This window comes from Antennarius striatus, chromosome 4, assembly GCF_040054535.1.
Source record: "Antennarius striatus isolate MH-2024 chromosome 4, ASM4005453v1, whole genome shotgun sequence".
Lineage (NCBI taxonomy): Eukaryota > Metazoa > Chordata > Actinopteri > Lophiiformes > Antennariidae > Antennarius > Antennarius striatus.
Window position 1 is genome coordinate 15,137,698 of NC_090779.1, and position 20,071 is coordinate 15,157,768.

The 20,071-nt window shown below is 41.7% G+C and overlaps 1 protein-coding gene across 1 annotated transcript; it reads left to right on the forward strand.

The window, feature by feature from the left end:
• Positions 1-1,047: 1,047 nt before the first annotated feature.
• On the forward strand, positions 1,048-7,704 carry igf2b (insulin-like growth factor 2b). Its single transcript, XM_068312310.1, has 4 exons — positions 1,048-1,249; positions 2,141-2,291; positions 3,792-3,973; positions 5,349-7,704. Exons 1-4 carry the CDS (start codon positions 1,175-1,177, stop codon positions 5,583-5,585), a joined length of 645 nt encoding a protein of 214 aa, XP_068168411.1. The 5' UTR covers positions 1,048-1,174; the 3' UTR covers positions 5,586-7,704.
• Positions 7,705-20,071: the final 12,367 nt, after the last annotated feature.

Here is a 20,071-nt window from a genome sequence, read left to right on the forward strand (position 1 = left end):
AATGTTATTTTGGACGTTGGAGAATCGTAGGCAACAGTAGTAGAATATTAGTAGAATATTTCTGACACAGTGAAAGGTTAAACTCGGCTCAGAGAGAGCAATCTTTGAGAGTCAGAGTTTACAGAGCTTCTGGTGGTCAGGTAAGATGTGAATAAATTCCTTGGCCCTCTAGTCCAGTAGAAGCTGGGAGACAAACAAACGGAGGTTCACCACCCAAACCACTAGGCGTCAGTCTGAGTCAAAGGACACGAACAGATCCCGACCACATCCCTACCTTCTGCAAAAGCCACACTTATATAAGGTGTCCTGATACAGCTTTATAACCAGAAAATAACACTTTTCTTTAAATTCTCATGTTTCCCCATTTTGTCTTCCCCATGACTACCAGTGCAGCATTTTGGTTGATGTTTTCCTGCTGAGTTCTAATCCAATCTGTCTGAGTGAACCACTTGGCTGGGTTATAAATATTAATATTTGAGCAGCCTGATGTAATATCTTCCACAATCGCTTCACCTTGCCTCAATATGATGCATATGATCCAGCGTTTATACTGACAAAAGGCTTTGTCAGCTTTACCTCTCCGACACAGCGCAGCATCCTCCCTCACCTCAGGTAAAGTAACCAATCCCCAGTCCACTGTCAGACTCATCTGACCCCAATGACTACATCAAACCTTGGCAGTAATGTCAATCGTAATTATAGCAGGGCGGAGACATTGAAATTTTTCTTGGAGTCCCAGGAATTACGTCTATTCTCCAGTCTGAGTCCTGCGCGTAAACATTGTGATTGTAGGTTAAAGTGCGTAAACGTGGAAAATGCCTGTGGACTTGTTCCATATTTTCGCTTTCTCTCACTCTCCCTCTTTCTCTCACTGTCTCTCTCCCTCTCTTTCTCTCTCCCTTCTTCGTTTTTTGAAAACTTTTTCTTCCTTTAAACGCTTTTCCATAAAACGTCTCTGGATTATTTTTTTTTAAACAACTGTGAAGAGGAGGAGTTAGGGGGTGGGATTGAGTTTTTAGGGGCGTGTGTGGTATATAACACTTCTCCCTGAGAAGTTTTGCCTGTCGCCTGGTCTTTGGGACAGCCTCTCACACATCATCTCTATAGCCGTTCCAACTGGGAAACTAACTCACCTGCAATCTCTCCGACCAAATAAACCACACTGCCTTCTGAAATGGAGACCCAGCAAAGACACGGACACCACTCACATTGCCACACCTGCATGAGAGCAGAGAGCAGCAGAATGAAGGTAAATATGAGGGAACAAATAGTTTTTGCAGCCTACTTCGGTTGTCCTGTGCCGGGATTGAATTGCCTCTAGGTCATTACAATGGTAATAGTTATAGTGTATACTAAAGCCTCGGATTGGGCAAATCCACTGATTAACAAATTATTTTGAAACAGGTGACCTATCAGCTATCTCTCATTTATCTTTCAGAGTGAAAGCTTATTATGTTTTTGAGATATGAGGTTTCGAATCATTTGTGCATCAGGTTATCCTAATTTGACATATCACTTTTTTTTCTTTTCAATAATCTTGTCCTGTTTGCAACCGTGTGCTGTTCTCTGGGTTTAACAGCTGGTCATTCTTTGGCGATAGGGGGCGGTAAATCTGAGGGTCAGTGAGCTCATCACAGGGTGAGCAAGGGGGAAGTATATGCTGAGTCTGACTTTTGATACAGTTAACTATCGAGCAGCCAGTCTTGCACTTCGGGACAGTTGTGCAAGAGTGTGGATGCCGTAGATAGGATACCGACTACCTAGTTCCCTCCGAATAAGCACTTCTGTTATGTGCGACACAATGACAAGCGGTTGATAGCCGTCTTGGGCTTGGGGGTGTGAGGAGGGGGCTGTACGTTTGTAATAATTTCCCTCACGCAGTAGACTTTCTAAGTTTGTAGGTCAATACACCAATGCATAAGACCAGTACTCAAGAGCGCACATTTCGTGTAATAGTGCGTGCGCGTAAAGAGCGGATCACACTAAAAGAACATCTGGCTGTCATCTGGGATTTTTTTTTTTTTTTAATTTTTAATTTTTTTTTTTTTACAAAATATTCTCGTGTCATCACTTCTGAAACGTGTGTTTACGTTCATTGAGCTGATGCTTTATATTCTGCATTTTGTCTTTTTGTCTCCAGGTCCGGAAAATGTCTTCGTCCAGTCGCACGCTGCTGGTTGCAATGGCTCTGGCGCTCTACATAGTGGAAATAGCCTCGGCAGAGACGCTGTGTGGGGGAGAGCTGGTGGACGCGCTGCAGTTTGTTTGTGAAGACAGAGGCTTCTATTTCAGTAGGTTTTCTTCTCGATGTCCTGCACAAATGTTATTTCGTTTTTTTTGTTTTTTTTTTTACATCTCTCTGCCAAGCCTGTCTGTTGATCACACGCACACGTCTGTTTGGATAGCTGAGTCGAGCGCACTGTCTGTGTCTGCGATGTGCGTGTTTGCTATTTTTCTGTCTCCCACAAAACACACCGAGTGAAAGATAGAACGAGAGATTAAAGCCAGCTGCGTGTCTCAAGACCTCGTCCAGGCGGCTCTGCTGACTGTGCGCATTCTGCCTTCAGCCCGTACCTCTCATTGCATATGAAAGACTGCCGAGCTGTGAAGGCACACACCACTCAGCTCGACACAATGGGTCGCTTGTTTACCAGTAAAGTAATAGTACCCCAAGAGACATTCCAGTCACCTCAGCACCAGTGTTCCCAGGCTAGGCGTCCACACTGATGAGTCTGAGGTGGAGGACTGGGGGGGTGGGGGGCTGTTTTTGATGTCAGGTTAGGAGAATAGATCATTAATGAAGATGATTGCATCCATTGGAGTGATTATGGAATACCAGTATTGTAGCGGCTGTCAATCCTTAAGCCATCGTCTGATATCAAGTCGGCAGGAGAGAAAACTATTTTTTATGAGCAGATATCAGCTACATCCCACCCTCCTCTTCTCTGCTTTTGACAGACCCTTTATTTGTTCGCTGCTCCTCATAGAAGCTTTTTTTTCCCAATAAGAAAGCTCACTGTTCAATTTAGGCCAACTCAGATGTGCTCTTTCTTCATCTATGCCTTTTCCTCCCCCTGGATCACTCTCTTTCTCTCTCATGTTCCTTCTCCTGCAATCAAATCTTCCCCTCCATCTCATGAGATTTCTTTCAACACTCAGTCAGGCTCAGGACTTCAAACAAGAACTTTATCGGTCACGGATAGTATTTCCCTATGCAACATGCTTAACCTAACCCCTCCTCCTTATTCTTCTACACCTTTCTCTTTCATGCCTTCACTCTCTTTGTCTTTTGTTTCGAATGCTTTCTCTCTCTGGTCCCTCACACACACACCCTCTCTCTCTCTCTTTACACTGATCCTTGTCTCTTGTTTTTTTTTTTTTTACCTCTCCAGCCCGTCTCTCCCTCCTCATCGTCTTTATCTCTGCTGACTTGACAAAGAACAAGGTCACAACAGAGTTTCCACTTTATATATTTGCTCACACAAAGGTCTGTCTGAGAGCTTAGCTGTCTGTCTTCATCGTTGTCTTTGGTGTCTGCTGCACAGTGTGTTTACATGTGTATTCACTTATTAAAGGACTTCCAGATATCCCTAATCAGATTATCCTCTACAAACAAAACAATTTGTTGCAGTTGGTCATAGATTTCCCTTTATCCGCTTTGCTGCTATGATTGTTGAAGTAATCCCACAAAAACAACCTAGATTTAGTATTATTGCCAGTGTTGTGTTCTGAAGTCTTTAACCTCAACATCTTTGCGGCCTGTCTTAATTGCTTGTTGTGTTAATCCCCAGGTAGGCCAACAAGCAGGGGAAGTAACCGGCGTCCCCAGAACCGTGGGATCGTAGAGGAGTGTTGTTTCCGTAGTTGTGACCTCAAACTCCTGGAGCAGTACTGTGCCAAACCCGCCAAGTCTGAAAGGGACGTGTCGGCGACCTCTCTACAGGTCATACCTGTAATGCCCCCACTAAAACAGGTACATCTCATTAACAATACCACAAACATGGGAAAATTTTATAACTTAATCTAATTGTTCATCTATTTCCTGGGTTTGTCTCACCCGTGAGCCTCGCCCCCATCCCCTTGACTCAAGTACAAATGGAAACCCAGGGGAAGACAGGTTTATCTTGTTAAATGTCCACTGGTAAGCATTTACCTGCTAAGCAAAATGCTGACCATTGTGGAAAATTTTAAGTCACACACGTGATACTAAGGGAAAGGCAGTCATACTCACAGACTGACAGTATGTGTGTAGGTGTGTGTGCGTGAGAGAGAGAGAGTGAGAGGGAGTTCATAAGGTGATGGATATTGCTGGCACATAACAAAACAGTGTGTACGAAGTGTCTGGTTACTAGTCACGCAACGCCATTCTCTCTCAATCTGGCATGCATTTTCATCTTGGCAGTCCATAACACCTGATTTGGCCAGATGAACGTCACTGAAAAATGTCATAAACATGCTTCAAAGTGTTTTAGGACATTTCGCTATAGACGCAAGGTTGACCTATGGCTGTCTTCCAGACTTCTTAAAAAAACCCTTTGACAAGACTGAAAAGATGTTTAGAGTATTTCTGCTTTGATGGGTTAGAGAATCGGTATCAGTGACATGAGATTTGCAAATGATGTAAGCAAAACAAATAGATGACGCTGTAAATATCTCAAGGACAATCAAGTACCTTCAGTCTGAAATGCATAACAAGAGGCTGCAAGGGAATTTGTTGGGACAAGTCTGGTTGGTGTGGACAGTGAGAGTTGATGGGTACAGACTGCTCTGACGGCCAGTGTTCTTAGACTATTGAGCAGGCCTGGAGTTAATGAGGGGGGATAAACACTCCACAAGTGGTGGGACCAAAACAAGCCATTCAGATGGAGCACTGGCTACTCACACATAAATTCTTTGCAACTACCCCTACTTAATTTAAATCCCTGGTACTCAGCACACCTAAAGAATTTTCAAAGATATCAATATTGAGATGACAATGTAGGTATTGACCATTTATTCTCTATGTGGTGGTTTGTATCTCGTTGGGTGAACAATGACATGCTGGTCATGTAAGTCAAGCCATCGCCCTTCCTTTTCACAATATGTAAAAGAGGCTAAACTGAGCACTTGCTGATAGCTTCTTTCAGAGGAGGAAATCAAAACAAGGGCAAGTCGGAGGCGAGGTGGGTCTGTTATGGCGCTTGGTCCTTTAAGAATGACTTTTGATTTCCATTTGAGTTGCCCAACAATGACTGAATGATTTCACAAAATAAACAAGGTTTTCCTCCATTGTAAGAAGCACACTATCTTATCATTTCTAATGAACTGACTCCCTGTTTTCCCTTTTTCGATATTTCCACCGACAATAGGAAGTCCCAAGGAAGCAGCATGTGACCGTGAAGTATTCCAAATATGAGGCGTGGCAGAGGAAGGCAGCCCAGCGACTCCGGAGGGGTGTCCCAGCCATCCTGAGAGCCAAAAAGTTTCGGAAGCAGGCGGACAAGTTCAGAGCTCAGGAGCAGACCTTCCATAGGCCCCTGATCAGCCTGCCCAGCAAACTGCCGCCCATCTTGCTCACCACGGAAAACTATGTCAACCACAAATGAGCCCGCCGCCAGCCATTTGCACAGACAAGAGTTTGGAGGGAGAAAAAAGACTAGGGGATTATAGCTTTGTCTCTGACGTCATTTCTGTGGCAGTCCTCTTTGACCTCCCCTGCCCTGTCCAAGCCCACCAATCCCTCCCCCTTCTCTCATCCACTACTTCTTGACCCCCTGGGCCTTTTCTAATGCCCCCCTTCAACCCAACCCACCCATCCTCCGGCACACAAACATGCATTCACATTCTTCCTGTCTGAACTCTTTCCCTCCCTCTCTCTTTCAGTCACTGACACAAAAGGCACAAACACAAACGATGAAAAGTTAACAATTTGGCTGAATGCAATTCAGGTGGATTCTTAAGCAAAAAAGAAATGGAAAAGGAGAAAAGAAGATGAAAGAGATCTGTGGTTTGCAAGTGTCAAGAGGACACCCAGCGGAATGTTTTTTTGTCCTTTTGGACGACGAATGAAAGTGAAGAGCAGCTTGCATGAAAGAATCCATTCCACATCATTTTTCCTGAGGCAAAAAGAAAACCTCTGCTAGTTATTTTTCTTATTAGTTTGCACCTCTACCTATAAAGGGACTTCCACACTGTAAGGAATTATTTTGTAAAATTAGATTCCTGTTCCAGCACCTTTTAATCACAAACAAAACGCAGAAAAGAGTCTGCAAAATTGCACATTGCCACGGATTACGTCAAAGTAAAGAAAAAAATGGCACTATTTTTTTACGAACAATGAACGTGTAGCTTAAAAAAATGTCATGGTGCTAGCTTTGGGAATGGACTCAAAGAAAAGGTTGAACAGCACGTTTTTTTCTTTAATATTAAAACTTTCCGTTTTAAGGAAAGTGTGACTTTGATAAAAGGAAAATAAAGGATTTGGGGGCTCTCCTGGCAGTGGCAATATCAAGGGGGAAGTGTCACTGAGATATGGGCGGTGTCGGCATCTAGGCTCACAGCAAGTGCTAGCGGCTGCTCATCACTAGCTTGTCAGTGTAAGCGGCAAGGGGGACCTGAGACCCAGTCCCTGTTCATCCTATCCCTCTGAGGCTGCCAGAAACAGAGAGCTATGTTGGGACGCGTATGGGACACCATGGACTGGCTGGATTGGACAGTACTACAGTTCTGGGACAGGACTTCTTGTTTGCCATGGCTTTGCAGACTGCTCTGACAGAAAGTAACATGGCATGGACAAAGATCAAGTGGGATAATGATGATTATATTTTATTTTGTCTTTTTTCTGTTTTCTTTTCATATCATTGTTTCAAATAAAAAAAGGAATATCCCGTCAGTTTCTGGTACCGAGACATTCCTGTATTTTCAAGTTAGGCCTTTTTTTTTGTTTCTCTGGTTATTGTTGTGATGTTATTTTACAGTTCTAAAGAAAGGCACAAAATTTCAATTCAAAGGGAAAAAAACAGCAATAATGTCAACTAACAATTTTATTTTATAGCAGTAGTATTCACATGCTTTTGCCTGAATACAAATACTTGAATATATATATATATATATATACATCTATATATATATATATGAATATATAAATATAGATATATAATTAGTTTCCAGGGACATCGTGTTATTTTCCTTTAGTCTGAGCTGTATCTTGCGTAATGAGCCGCCAAGCTTTTTTGTTTATTTGTTGAATACAAATAAGGGCACTGTATAAAGGCATTATTTATTTTGTTAAAAAATATATTTGAAAAATTGGTCCAAATAATACGTAGCACTGATGCTCAACTGACAGTTTTATTTTGTATGATCTCTGTTTTCCAATTGGAGTTGTAAGGCTTTTTTGTAGATGCTTTGTACCAAAAATAATGTCTTTTTCCTTTTTGCCATAGTTACTTTAAATTAATATTTTAACAGCTGCATAGCCTGGATTGCTTAGGCATGTTATGTCACAAAAATAGGCACATACTCCACAAACATTGGTCTGCATGGATTTCCAGAAGCCTGTCAGGGTCATCTGTGAAAAGCAAAGCATCAATGAGTGACTTTATTATTGGAAAAATAACTGTTCAACATTGATTGTACTCAAACCCCACTATGTTTTGAAGCCACTTTAGTATTGATGGCCGGAGAATGATCAGTTCTTCATTAAATGATGTCTTTGTAATTGTGCATGGTGTCCTATAGTCTTCTAAGGAGCATCTTTCCTGTGTGCTATTGCCACTGATGTTGTCAGGTGTCAGTTGGTCATGTTTGGAACCAATGTCTGGACAGTAGAAGATACAACGATTAGCTTACACGTGACTTATTCGAGTCATCAATGCCTTAATTGAAAGTAATAGTTTTGCAATGACACAAAAATCCATCAAATGTCTACCGGAAGGTCATGTCTGTCTGCTCTATCTATCTGTCAGTCTGTCTTTCTGTTTGTCTGTCTGTCTATCGACAGTATCTATCCATCGAGACAATGGTCCTTATGCGTCAGCAGTGTGTGCATGGTGAGGGTCGGCAGTGTTCTGAGCCTACTATGCATCTCTCAGCAATCATTCATACATAATGCATTTGATGAAGGGCTATCACACTGAACCATTTCTGAAGCACTCAGGAAAACAATCTGCTCTCTGTGGAAAAAAGTGGAGTAGATGCTGAGTGTAAGTGATAACCTTGTTGTGGAAGGGCAGGAGAGTAACCTGGCCGGCCACAATGATGCAGCTCCCTGTGACAAACCACTAAAACCCATGTCAGAAACAAAGCAATTCTGTGCTACATTCTAGTTTTTCTCTCTGTTGTGTCACGGCTCACACATGGAATGGAGACTGAATGGATACTCGCTGTACTGTGGTGAAGTAACTTCTTTCTCTCAGAGAGATCTGAATTATCAAGGCTGTGTCCTGTCTTAATATATTCTACTTCAGTTGTGCAACAAAGCAGGCAGTGCAATTATTATTATTATTATTATTATTATTATTATTATTGTTATTATTAATTATTATTATTTACAATAATTTCCAGCTAGGACTGCATTCATTCACTATTGTAACGTTCAAACAGGCTACTCTAGTGTGAAAGACAACCACCTCTCGCTGAATATGAAGAGATACGTTGCCGAGGACAGGCAAATTTTCCTGTGTCAATAGCTCTCTCAGCCTGTGTGTATTTTATTGATTTAACCTCTGCACGCTAGAACGTCCGAAATGCACAATACATGTACTTTCATTTTTAATATCAATAAAAACATTTTATCAAACATACAAATGTCTAAAAAAATTTACTGTTTTGTTGGGTGTATTTTTCTGTCTTGAATGTCTACTCATGCCATAGTGTGGCAAGCTTTTAAAAATCTTTTTATATCAATTAAACCTTATGTACCCTGTAAATGATTTATTATATCTTAAAGCCTTGCAAGGAATCTGCAGTTGCTTTTTAAACCCTCTATGTACCTCTCATCCACCCACCCCTCCTTTCCATCTCTGCCTGAGTCTGTCTCTGTGTGTCTGTCTCCTATTCTGTGATAGGGCACAATGCCAAATTGGAAATCAGCACTCAGTGTATGAGGCAGACTTGCCACAACTTCTCAGTCCTTCCTCTGCTTCATGCCAGACTAAACCTGACCTGTTCTCACTGCCTCTGACACACCCATCCGTACATTCATCTCTCCATCCTCCAGCGGCTTGCTAACTACTGGAGCGAGCTCCACTTCAGTGGCTAAGTTTAGTGACCAGCATGTCTCAAATTATCGCATTCTGAAAATGGCACAACCTTTCATTGTTGACATGCATGATCATACCCACCCACGGGCTGTCTGTTACCAGGCAGATTTACAGTTCAGTATATTTCTTCCCAGAACTGTTTCAGGCACTGGGGTTATCGCAGAGCATCAGAGTTTATTGCAGTTCTCAGTTACGTTTTTGGTTGATATTACAAAGGGCAGAAAAGCTTGACTGAATGATAAGAGTGACTCAAAAGAAAGTGGAGAGACTACTGTGAGCTTTTCTTGTGAAAGAGCTTTCACTTTTAGCAGTTATGCTTGTAAACTACATTGTTACCTATGAAGTAAAGTTGCCTTACAATGGAGACTATCCTTTCGCAGAGAGAATTAAAAATTGTAATGTGTCAAAAGTTTATTTCTGAATATTGCTGCCAATACAGACAGTCATTCACATACTGAAGATGCAAGCACCCAATGTAAATGATATAACTTTTTTTTTCTAAAATTAATTTCTTCCTCCAATCCCTAAATTGCTAGGCATATTAATAAATCATTTCTGTTTCAGCACCAACAAAACATATGACTCTCACACTGACTTTATTTAATCCTGACAAGCAGGTGTATGTCTGTGCATGTTCTTCAGCAGTCGCTTTGGGACCCAGCCTGTTCCCTGAAGGTGTTTATATATAGTACTAGTACTACTGCTCTCTAGAGTTTGGTAATGAGACCAGGGACTCTCCGGTCCTCAGTTCTCATCACGTCACCGCTGTGCCTGATGGGGCAGCGTCTGGCACAGCGTAAGTCTACAAAAACAAGCCTGACCATGCCACAGCGTGCCAAAGCCACTTCCATGTTTGTATGATTGTTGAGTTGTGTTGGTCAGATCTCAAGTTAATTAGAGCAGATTCTGAAAGAAGTAGAAATGTGAATGTTATTTGAAGAAAGAAAGTACATATTTTATCATTGTCTTAATTAGAGTGTATTAATGGCTCGGTTATATAAAAAAAACCTTAACATAACTGAACAATGGTATTTGTGTAACAATGTGGCTGGAAACGACATTTTCTTTTGTCTAAGGTATGCATGACATTTAAGGAAGATGCATTTTTAACTTGCTGTTAACTTTATAGTTACAGTATATCAGCTCCTACATCTGGAACTTGGTCATAAATTGACTGTAACATTATCCCAAATAAGTAAACAATAGAAAGAGTTCAGAAATGCCACCTCATTTAAACTGGTGGAGCCAAATAAACCATAACCCAAACCCATGTATCCATCCCTATCAGGGAGGCCTGCTGAACTGTGGAGCATAGATGTGGGTGGCACAACTCTCCCAGGCCTGACATTGGAAACTGCTAAAGAGCACACTAGAGTTAGTTGTGGTTGGCCGGATGCACGGGATGCATGTAAGGCCAGGCCAACTATTGAGGCACAGGGTTTGGCAGGCCCACACCATCACAGCCCAGCGTGGCCACACAGGCCAATTAAGACAGGCCTTCTCTCCTTTTTTCCTCCTCCCCTCTTCTGTGTCTCTCTCATCTCTCCCTGTCTCTTTATCTCTCACTTTCTCTCTTGTACTCTCTCTCTCTTTCTCCCAGTTCTCACAAAGCATGCTCACACATTCCGCTTTTCCCACTTTGCCTCTCTAATTGCTGTGGACTGAAAAGAGGGATGGAGAGAGGGGGAATGAGATTGAGAGAAAGAGACAGAGAGAGAGAATCAGAGGGAAAGGGGGTCATACCACAGAACCTCTATGGCCAGGACAAACTGTACTAGCCCTTAGGAATAGTCAAAACCCCTGTGTGTGGTGTGTATTGGCATGACTATCCAGCACCACTTCTCTCATTAATCACACTAAAAGATAACATAAAATAAAGTTCCTCCTTGTATGTGTTCTGAGGTGGTTACAGCAGAGCCAGAGTATAAAGAGGGGATTGTGTTTCTTCAGCGCCCCACAAAACTATCTAATTGTTGATTCCTAATCAACGAGAAGCTGCGAGGAAGCTTTTCTAATTATGTAACCGTAAATTCATACATCGTAACAATGAAGTTGTACCTCATTGCAGATTCTGTGCAGAGTTAAACAGGGTGAGGAGAAAAGACAAAGACCAAGAGTTTCCAAACTCCTCCTCAATCACATCTAAGTCTATTTATGTCATATAGGTTGGTGTGCAATGTTAAAATTCCAAACTTATACGTCTTATAGCACAGTTATAATTTGCAATATACCAGACATACATTATTTGTCTGTCATCTCTGTCTGACCATCCTCTAAAAAGCAGGATCCATACAGCCCACTCACACGCTAAACATGGAGCTCTGAATGTTATATTTTGCAATTTTGAGGCTTTCTGTCTCCTTGTCAACACACCATTGAAAGGTCAGATGACGGAAGTAGCAGAGCAGTGTGGATGTGACAAGATGTGTGGGGTAGACATGGCCACGACAAGGGAAAAGAGGTGGTTAAGCCATACAAAATCATAACAAAGGGGGAAGTGGTTTCCAGTGTGGTCACTGGGTCATTGCATGACAATTTCCTCTTGCTGGAAAACAAGGGGTCACAGCTTTACGCTGAAATATACTCTGTGTGTGGTGCGGACTCCGCCTGGCCGATACTTATTCAATGGGGTCAAATGTTAACCTCTTCCTCTAATCCATGTTAAGGTTGAAAACTATCCACTTTCTCAAAAGACAAAAGATCTGCCAGCACTTCCTTCACAGGCATTTCATCTGTCACATTTGGTGTTCCTAATATTCACCATTTTGTTAAAGGTTACATTTAAACGACTGTGTTGCAGGAAGAGAATGCTGCACTTAATTAAACAAGAAGGTCAGCATCTTGTACCGTTTAAGGTCTCTGAGTTTCTCACTTAACATTATCCAGGTGTGTCCTTACTTCACTCCATCAGGGCATTCATCATTATTGCACGTCAGTGTCACTGTGTGGAGGTCACCGGGGCGCTGTCTAGGACTGCACGCACGCACGCACGCACACACACACAAACACACACACACACACACTTTATTGTTAATGAAAAACTGAAAACAATTGAAACTTTAAAGCCAAAGGCAGACAATAACTGATGCTGGTACTTGTGGTGGTAATGCAGGCTGCACAATAACCAGGGACACTCCCCTCTATGTTTGAACAACATATAATTACAGATCAGGATAGTAGAGCCCATTCTAAGGGGAAAATAGCAATCTCTCCTAATTACAAGGCAGGCCATGATCCATACCTATCCGTCACTTCAAATAACTCTGTTGTATGACTGTCTGTTGCAGTGGCTGGTTTTATTATTTCTGTTCAGGTGGAGATAAACAATGCCAGCAGCAGCACTGTATCATCCATCAGTGCTACAATAGTCAAAACTGATGACACCAAACCTAGCTGCAAAATTCTATTTACGTAGTGAAGTGGTCCTGTGGTGCTGGTACATATTTTTATGTTTCTGTTGCTTTTGCTGCTTTAGGTTATTGCTTAAATCCCACAGGAAATAACATATTTCATGGCATTACTTTAAACACAGCTCTGAGTTGAAGGATTTATTACAGTATTCTCTTCATTTTATAGTTCATCTGAAATGACAAAATAAGCAATACTTGATTCATTTTAGAGAAGAATAAAACAATCATATTAGAGTACGTCACCTCCCTTTACTTCTGCTCTGCACGTTTATGTTTTTTTTAAAACAGTGTGCAGATTCCTGTGGATGTTACTATGTGCTTTTGAATGACAAGTGTTGAATTGAACTTTTGTTCAGCAGTTGAATGAGTGCCAGTTTGTGTGCCCAGCTATCATGGTCACACTCACATTAACAGGCTCCACTCTCAAATCTCTAGAGAACAGCATCAGCATACAGCCACAGCGGAGGTTCCTCTCTCTCTCTCTCAGCCAGATGAGTCTTCTAGTTATCTTTCTCACATAAACAAGATAAGCCTCATTTCTCTGGTACTCGCCAGGGCCCCGGGGTCGGAGGGTTCTTTCCTCCCGTTCCTCACTGTCTTTTTCTTCCTCCCCCAAGTCTTTTTCCTTTTTTTCCTGAAACGTTTGTTTTCTGTGTTGAAATGATATCTGTAGGATTAAGACACGAACTCGATGTACAGTACATTGTGTAGTGGTCGATAATAAAATGATTGTCTGGCCCAGAGTTGTCAAATGATTTTAGAAATTTACTTTCGCTGCTTTTTTGAAGAATGACGGACATTTCAGTTGTTATAATATCTGTCTCACACACTCACACAGACAAGGCCACACACACAGAGACACACAGATACATACACAACCGCGCGCATGCACGCACGCACACACGCACACACACACACACACACACACACACACACACACACACACAGACAAAAGCACGACAGCGGAGTGCACATATTTGGGAGCAATTGCTTGAGCTTACGACTGCCATTTGGCCTTTGTCTGTTGAGACTTGCCATGAAAGCTGGCAAGAGTTGCTTGTAACAGTTTTTGTCTGCTGTGCCATCCTCCAGCCCAAGACTGTCAATTTCATTTTCATGCTTTTGTAACGTAATTGGAATGGTGTCCAGAAATCCTCAGACACAAAGACTATATGTGTGTTCATGTGAATGTTTGTGTACGGATGTTTAAATACGGTACACAAACAACAACAACAGTGAGAGCCCACACATATATTCAGAAAAAAACCAAAAGACCTATATACACAATCATACACACGCACGCACGCACACACAAACACACACACACACACATACACACACACACACACACACACACACACACATACACACACACACACACACACACACACACACACACACACACACACACACAGACACACACACATTTGTATTCACAGAGCCCCCTGCTAATGATGGGTGGCAGTATGATGTTTGTGTGCGTTCCAAAAGAATTGGCATTACTACTTGGGCCAAATCAGCAGCCAACAGCAGCAGGCCATTAACAAAACTGTTTCTTTGTTTGCTTTTTTTTCCTGTTTTTTTTCTTGAGAGGCGCCAAGCAATTAATGGTCTGCCTATGGGAGACCAGTAAACTGTGCCACAGTGGAAACATATGCAAAATGATGCAAGACATGATGGAAAAGAGATGATATTATGACTGGCCAGCATTCGTTACCCTGATCTTTATTATGGGATAAACTCAACAAAAAGACGATGTTGTGAGGACAGCTGAAATCCACAGGGCATGATGTACTTTTGACCCTACTGACCAGTTTTGTAACATCCAAAGCCTGCAACATATACGAGGATGAGAAACTGTGTGTGGGGGGTTACAATATTGCATTAATCTCATTTATTGTAATTTTGCAGGCAGGTATTTCTAAGAAAAAACAATATTTTTTTTAATCTTAATGGTGCAGCGCAAGGTTTCCAGGAAGGTCAAATAAAATGATTAAAACTGGGAGGAAGGGACTAGAACGTGACTTATCCATGACCATGAGCAGGCAAAAGTACATCTACATGTAAACAACTTCTGTTTAGGGGCATTTATTGCTCAGAGTATTGTAACATTTAAACTAAGCTGATAAGCAGCATAGATACAAATACCAGGAAGAGAAGAACATTTCATTCTGAATATGTGCTCTGGTCTGTTTCTACAATTATTCTTTTCACCACATTTGTTTGTTCTGAAACAAGAAGTAAAATATTTGTCCAGGATGTACCCCACATCTCACCTACCCTACATTTAGGACCCCCCCTCCTCAATCTTGCACATGATTGTAAAAATTAAATTACTATATCGGTGCGCATTGTATCTAAAACTGTGTGTGTCCCGTTTGACTCTAAATAGATGTCACATTAAATAAACTACACTTTTTTTTTAGCTTCCTTGTCTTGAATATATGACAAAACAATCAGACACAATGATAAAAATTTAGAATATGAAATCAAAGCTTGTAAAATAGTGTGTTTTTTCTTCACTGAGTTTGGCTTAGCATGTGCACATCTGCAGTGTGCTCATTCTGTACATCTGAACTGCAGCTTGTCTGTGTTGCAGTGAGCACCGAGGGTCAATGGCACCCCACTAGTGACCACACCGTGGTTCAATATTTACACCTGCCCTATCCAACAGTACAAAAATCACTTCCACTGGAAAGAGATAAGTGATTGAAAGACATGTGGCAGCTGCACCATGAGGACCGGCCGGATTAATGTTCAGCCAGATAATGCAGAATTAAAGGATATTGTTCAATTACCGTATTACGGAGCCATAAAAGTGACAGAATGGGAGATAATGGTGTGAATTTACGACCTCTGGGTGGTACTGTATTTTCACATTGTTTTAGATAAGTGCCTGTTCTAATACTGACTTCTAAGAATGATCATTCATATGTTTAGTAGGAATTCATTCTTGTGTTCAATCAAAGCAGGTGACGCAATGTTTTTTTTCCAATAAGGAAAACTTTTCATCAACTGAAGAAAAAAACTAGACCGTTTATACCAAAGACATTTGAACTTGGATCAAATAGAAGATGCATTAACCAACTAAGAGAATCATTACACCTTGAAAAAGGAGTGACTAGATGGTTAGATTCCTGAGAGCAAGAATGAACTGATATCTGAGTCAGTACTGGATGTGGGAGAGATGGGGCTTTAGCAGTCACAGTCAGCGGCCTCCATTATATACTACATAAAAGAAATAATGCTGTAGACATACCCCAATTTGCCTTTGTTTCATTTTCAGTTAACACAGAACATCATCAGCAATTTCCTCTTACTCACTGAATGAATATACCTTGTGGGGTTTCGAATGACCCCTTGAGATGAGGTAAGTGCGGTGGTTTCACCTTAACTAACATTTGTGGAAGGGCAAATTGGCTGCAAATCCAGGTTTGGCTCCTAGCACGTGTTTGGCTAATTCATATGTGCAGTGTGTGCATGTTTCAGAGCCAATGTCAGTGCATGTGTTAATAACCAAAGTTTTTTCTTTAAGTATTTGTATGTAAAGTGTGTTTGTGAGTAGTGGCTGCGGCAGGTAACCAGGAATTATCCTGTGGCTTGGTCCCCAGACAGACTGTGTGCGTACGCAGTGTGCCAGGCTAGTAATTGTGGGCTCCAAGGGAGAGAGGCTGAACCATGTTGGCCTTATTATTATCATTAAAGCGAGAGTTAGCTCGCTGTCTGAGGCAGGTCAAACAGGGAGATGTTCCTCCAGACAAACTGATGCTTACAAGCTGTGTGTTTGTCCCATATGTGCTCAGTGAATCAAGTTCTTCCTAGTAGCAATTACGACCAGGCCATTGCTGCAAATAACAATTTGTCTTTGCTTGACTACCACACTGAAACTAATTTTTGAAAAAACTAAGTATAAGAGGGTGCATTGATCATTTTAGACATCCCTCTCTTTTAGCTGCTCTCTGTGTCTTAATTAATAATGTCAGATATTAGCTCGGTGAGTAAGGCCACCTGCAGCCCCTCAGCTTCCAACACAATGAGAGCTGCTTAGCTTCCAGCGCCGAGAGCCACCTGTGAGTTTCTGTGTTACAAACTGTACTTGTGACGCAGCCCTGGACTCTTTTAACACCAGTAACTGCTCTGACAGCTGTTCGGCTGCACTAAGACTGCATTGAAGGACAGATCGAGGGAACGTAGAGGGTGCGTAGGTTATTTCTACTGCAAATTTACCTTATCAAACTTATTACTTAATTCTAATCTTTATTGAGCCAGTTATGCAACATCAGGGTTGGATCACTCTTTCTGAAAAGGGGACGTGTCCAACATGACACCACAAGTATGATGTAAAACTAGATATTCAGGCATAATAAAGAGATAAAACATGAAGAAGGAACCTAGTCTTTGCCATGGAGCTTAAATTCTGCCAGGTGTATCAGATTCACTTTTTAAAATTCCTTCAGTGGTTCAGGCAGAAAACATGAGGGCTTCCTCTCTTCATTACTGCCAAGTAATATTTTCTGACAGATTAAAAAAAAGAAAATATGTATAAAACCATAAATTGAAAACTGTCATCGGGGGTCACATTGAGGCATTTCCTTGCTTTCGTATTTTAGTTTCAATGATGCTTCTCAAAAAAAAAAAATTGTTTCCTTTCAAAACAAAGATTGTCTTGCGATTATGTATCTTTCACAAGTCAGAAGGGAGAGTTCTCACTATGGACTAGCCAGCAAAACAAAAAAGCGAGCAAAACAGCTCCGGACAATAGACAAGTTTTATCAATAAAGATGTCCTTTCTGAGAAAACAATCTTCATGGCCAAACAAAGCATGACGCAGGAATCAGGGTTGTTATCAGACTTGTGCCAGGACAAACCTTCGAAGGAAACTGTAGCAGAGGTGTGATGCCACAAGATCCCTTTTAACCCAAATGCAACCTTCCACCTGTCCCAGTCCACATTCCAGTGGTGTGACCTGCTCTTTTATGTCTACAGGGTCTTGGGGTCTTGGCCTTTCCGGTAGCCTCGACTTAAAATGATGTGTCTGCCGGCCCAGCTCAACTCCCATGTGTCATCAGCGTGGGGTTTTGTCAAGTGGGGGAAGGGAGAGGGGGACAACAGCAGAAAAACAGGAAGATTAAAGAGCACAATAACACATTATCATTTACTCTGTCTAGTGTGAAAGTGAGCCTCAAAACACCGACTCACAAAAACAACATTCTGGAGAAAAATGAAAGCAAAGACTTGCTTTTCCCTTTGGAGCGTCGCCATGTCTTTTGTTGCATTAGGATTTTAACTATCGAGACAAACGTGTTTCATGTGTTTGAGGATGGTGTCATAATTAATTTCAAGTGTTTTCACTAAGTTTAAAATAATTAATTGATCCTGCTGTGGCCTATTAATAGCAAAATTGTCCCAGAACTCTGCCATTGATCATTAAGACAGGAATGGAAAGAATTTGATTTGTTTAATTTATTAATAGCACATGGTAAAGGATATGTGTGTGGGACCGTGTGTAGGGGGGAGGGTGTGTGTGGGGGATTGAAGACTGTGTGTGTGTGTGTGTGTGTGTGTGTGTGTGTGTGTGTGTGTGTGTGTGTGTGTGTGTGTTGACCACACAACAGGTGCCAAACATAACAGAGGAGAGGAGAAAAACATGGTTAGGGTTAGCTCACAGCCGGACTTCCCGCTAACACCGTGTCGCAAACACAGAATAGGATGATGCGTAAGAACGCCCGTGGGATTTTGTGACTATGTGTGATGTTATGTTCCATTAAACACGTAGTGAGACCGAAGTGATTGCACATGTGGGTGTATGTGTTTTTGCCTTTATCATTATTTCCAGCTTATCAATGTTCAATGTGAGGAAAAAAACTGTATCAGTGAAGAAGTACAGTATGTGAAGAGTTTGGCTTTGCCTTTGGATAGTGTGTGTGTGTGTGTGTGTGTGTGTGTGTGTGTGTGTGTGTGTGTGTGTGCGTGCGTGCGCGCGCGCCACAGTGTTTGCTTTGCTTCAACACAAATTCCTGGGAAACAGTAGGAGGTCTGGAAAGTGTTCCCTGCACAGCTTTGGAGCGTTGGTTGTCAACATCACCAACACACATCACTGACGGCAGCATAGGAGACAGATGCTGACACTGTACCAGATTACCCGACACTGGTTTAGCTCCATCCACCAATAGATCACTGTGCTCGTCTGTAGAGAGTCACTTGTGGGCCTTGCATGTTGTGAGGACAAAATTGGCAGAATGTGCAACATTCCTCCGTCTTTGCTGTCGCGTCTCCTCTCTTTTCCTTTCTCCCCATGTTCCTGTCTGCCTCTGCCCTCTTGTCTGGGAGAATATGTTCATGTCCAGGGTGTGACGGCTCACTCTGTCCTCCTCCTCCTCCTCTCCTCATCACCTGTAGTCAGTCATCCCATCAGATCCACTTGTTCCAAATAGAACCCGTCTGTTCTCCATGAGTTGGGTAATATTTTTGAAGTTTTCATTCTGACAACATTTTTGGTTGAATTACTGAACAAAGTGTGTTAAATATTCTACATGTTATTCAGGCAAGCGCGAGGCCGTCTGTCACTGTGGCACTGTGACACACTAAAACATAGACTATATATTTGTGGGTTACTTCCCTTAATACACCGACATAATACATACATGTTAGCTGCTCCTTTGCATCAGACTAAGTAGGTGATGTCATTGTATTTTAATCCGATAGGCTGTAATCATTATGTTGCTATCATTTTCTGGGTTTCTGAGGGAACTGAGATTTATTGTCATGTACAACTGTTCACAAGAGCTTTGGGGCAGAACAATTCATGAACTCAAATTCAAAACAGGGACTTTTCCCTCAAGATTAAATTAGTATAAAAAAGATCCTGATATGCTTTGACATATCTGGCTGGCCCCGTGTCATGTACACCACGTACTGTATATCATATAGAAATTGCTGCCATACACGGTTTGAATTACCTTGAAGAGTCTTTTGTGCCAGGTTACAGTTAACTCCCTTTTTTATGACCTCATTGTCAGGTCCCAACATCATTACATGTTAGTCTTTGTTAAAGAAGCCATGATGTTTTTGATAGAAGGTCATACATTTCCCAATATACTCTTCCTCCTTCCTGTTTTCAAATAGCTAACCCCCAGCACAGTTTACTCGAGTTTCACTTCTGCTGCGGTTCTGAAAAAGCTTTCGACACAGACAGCGGTACGGTCGGCCACCCAATAGCTGACATTTACAACAACCTCTCATCTGACAGTGATTCACTGCACATGCATTAAAAATGTATATCATGCCAGGCACAGCAGTGAAAATGTACAGTGATAACAACAAAGAAATTGACAATGAAATGATAAATATAAAATATCCTGGGAACTGAAGGAAGGCTTGACTGTGTTCCTTTTTCCAGATTTAGCACTGGATGCATTC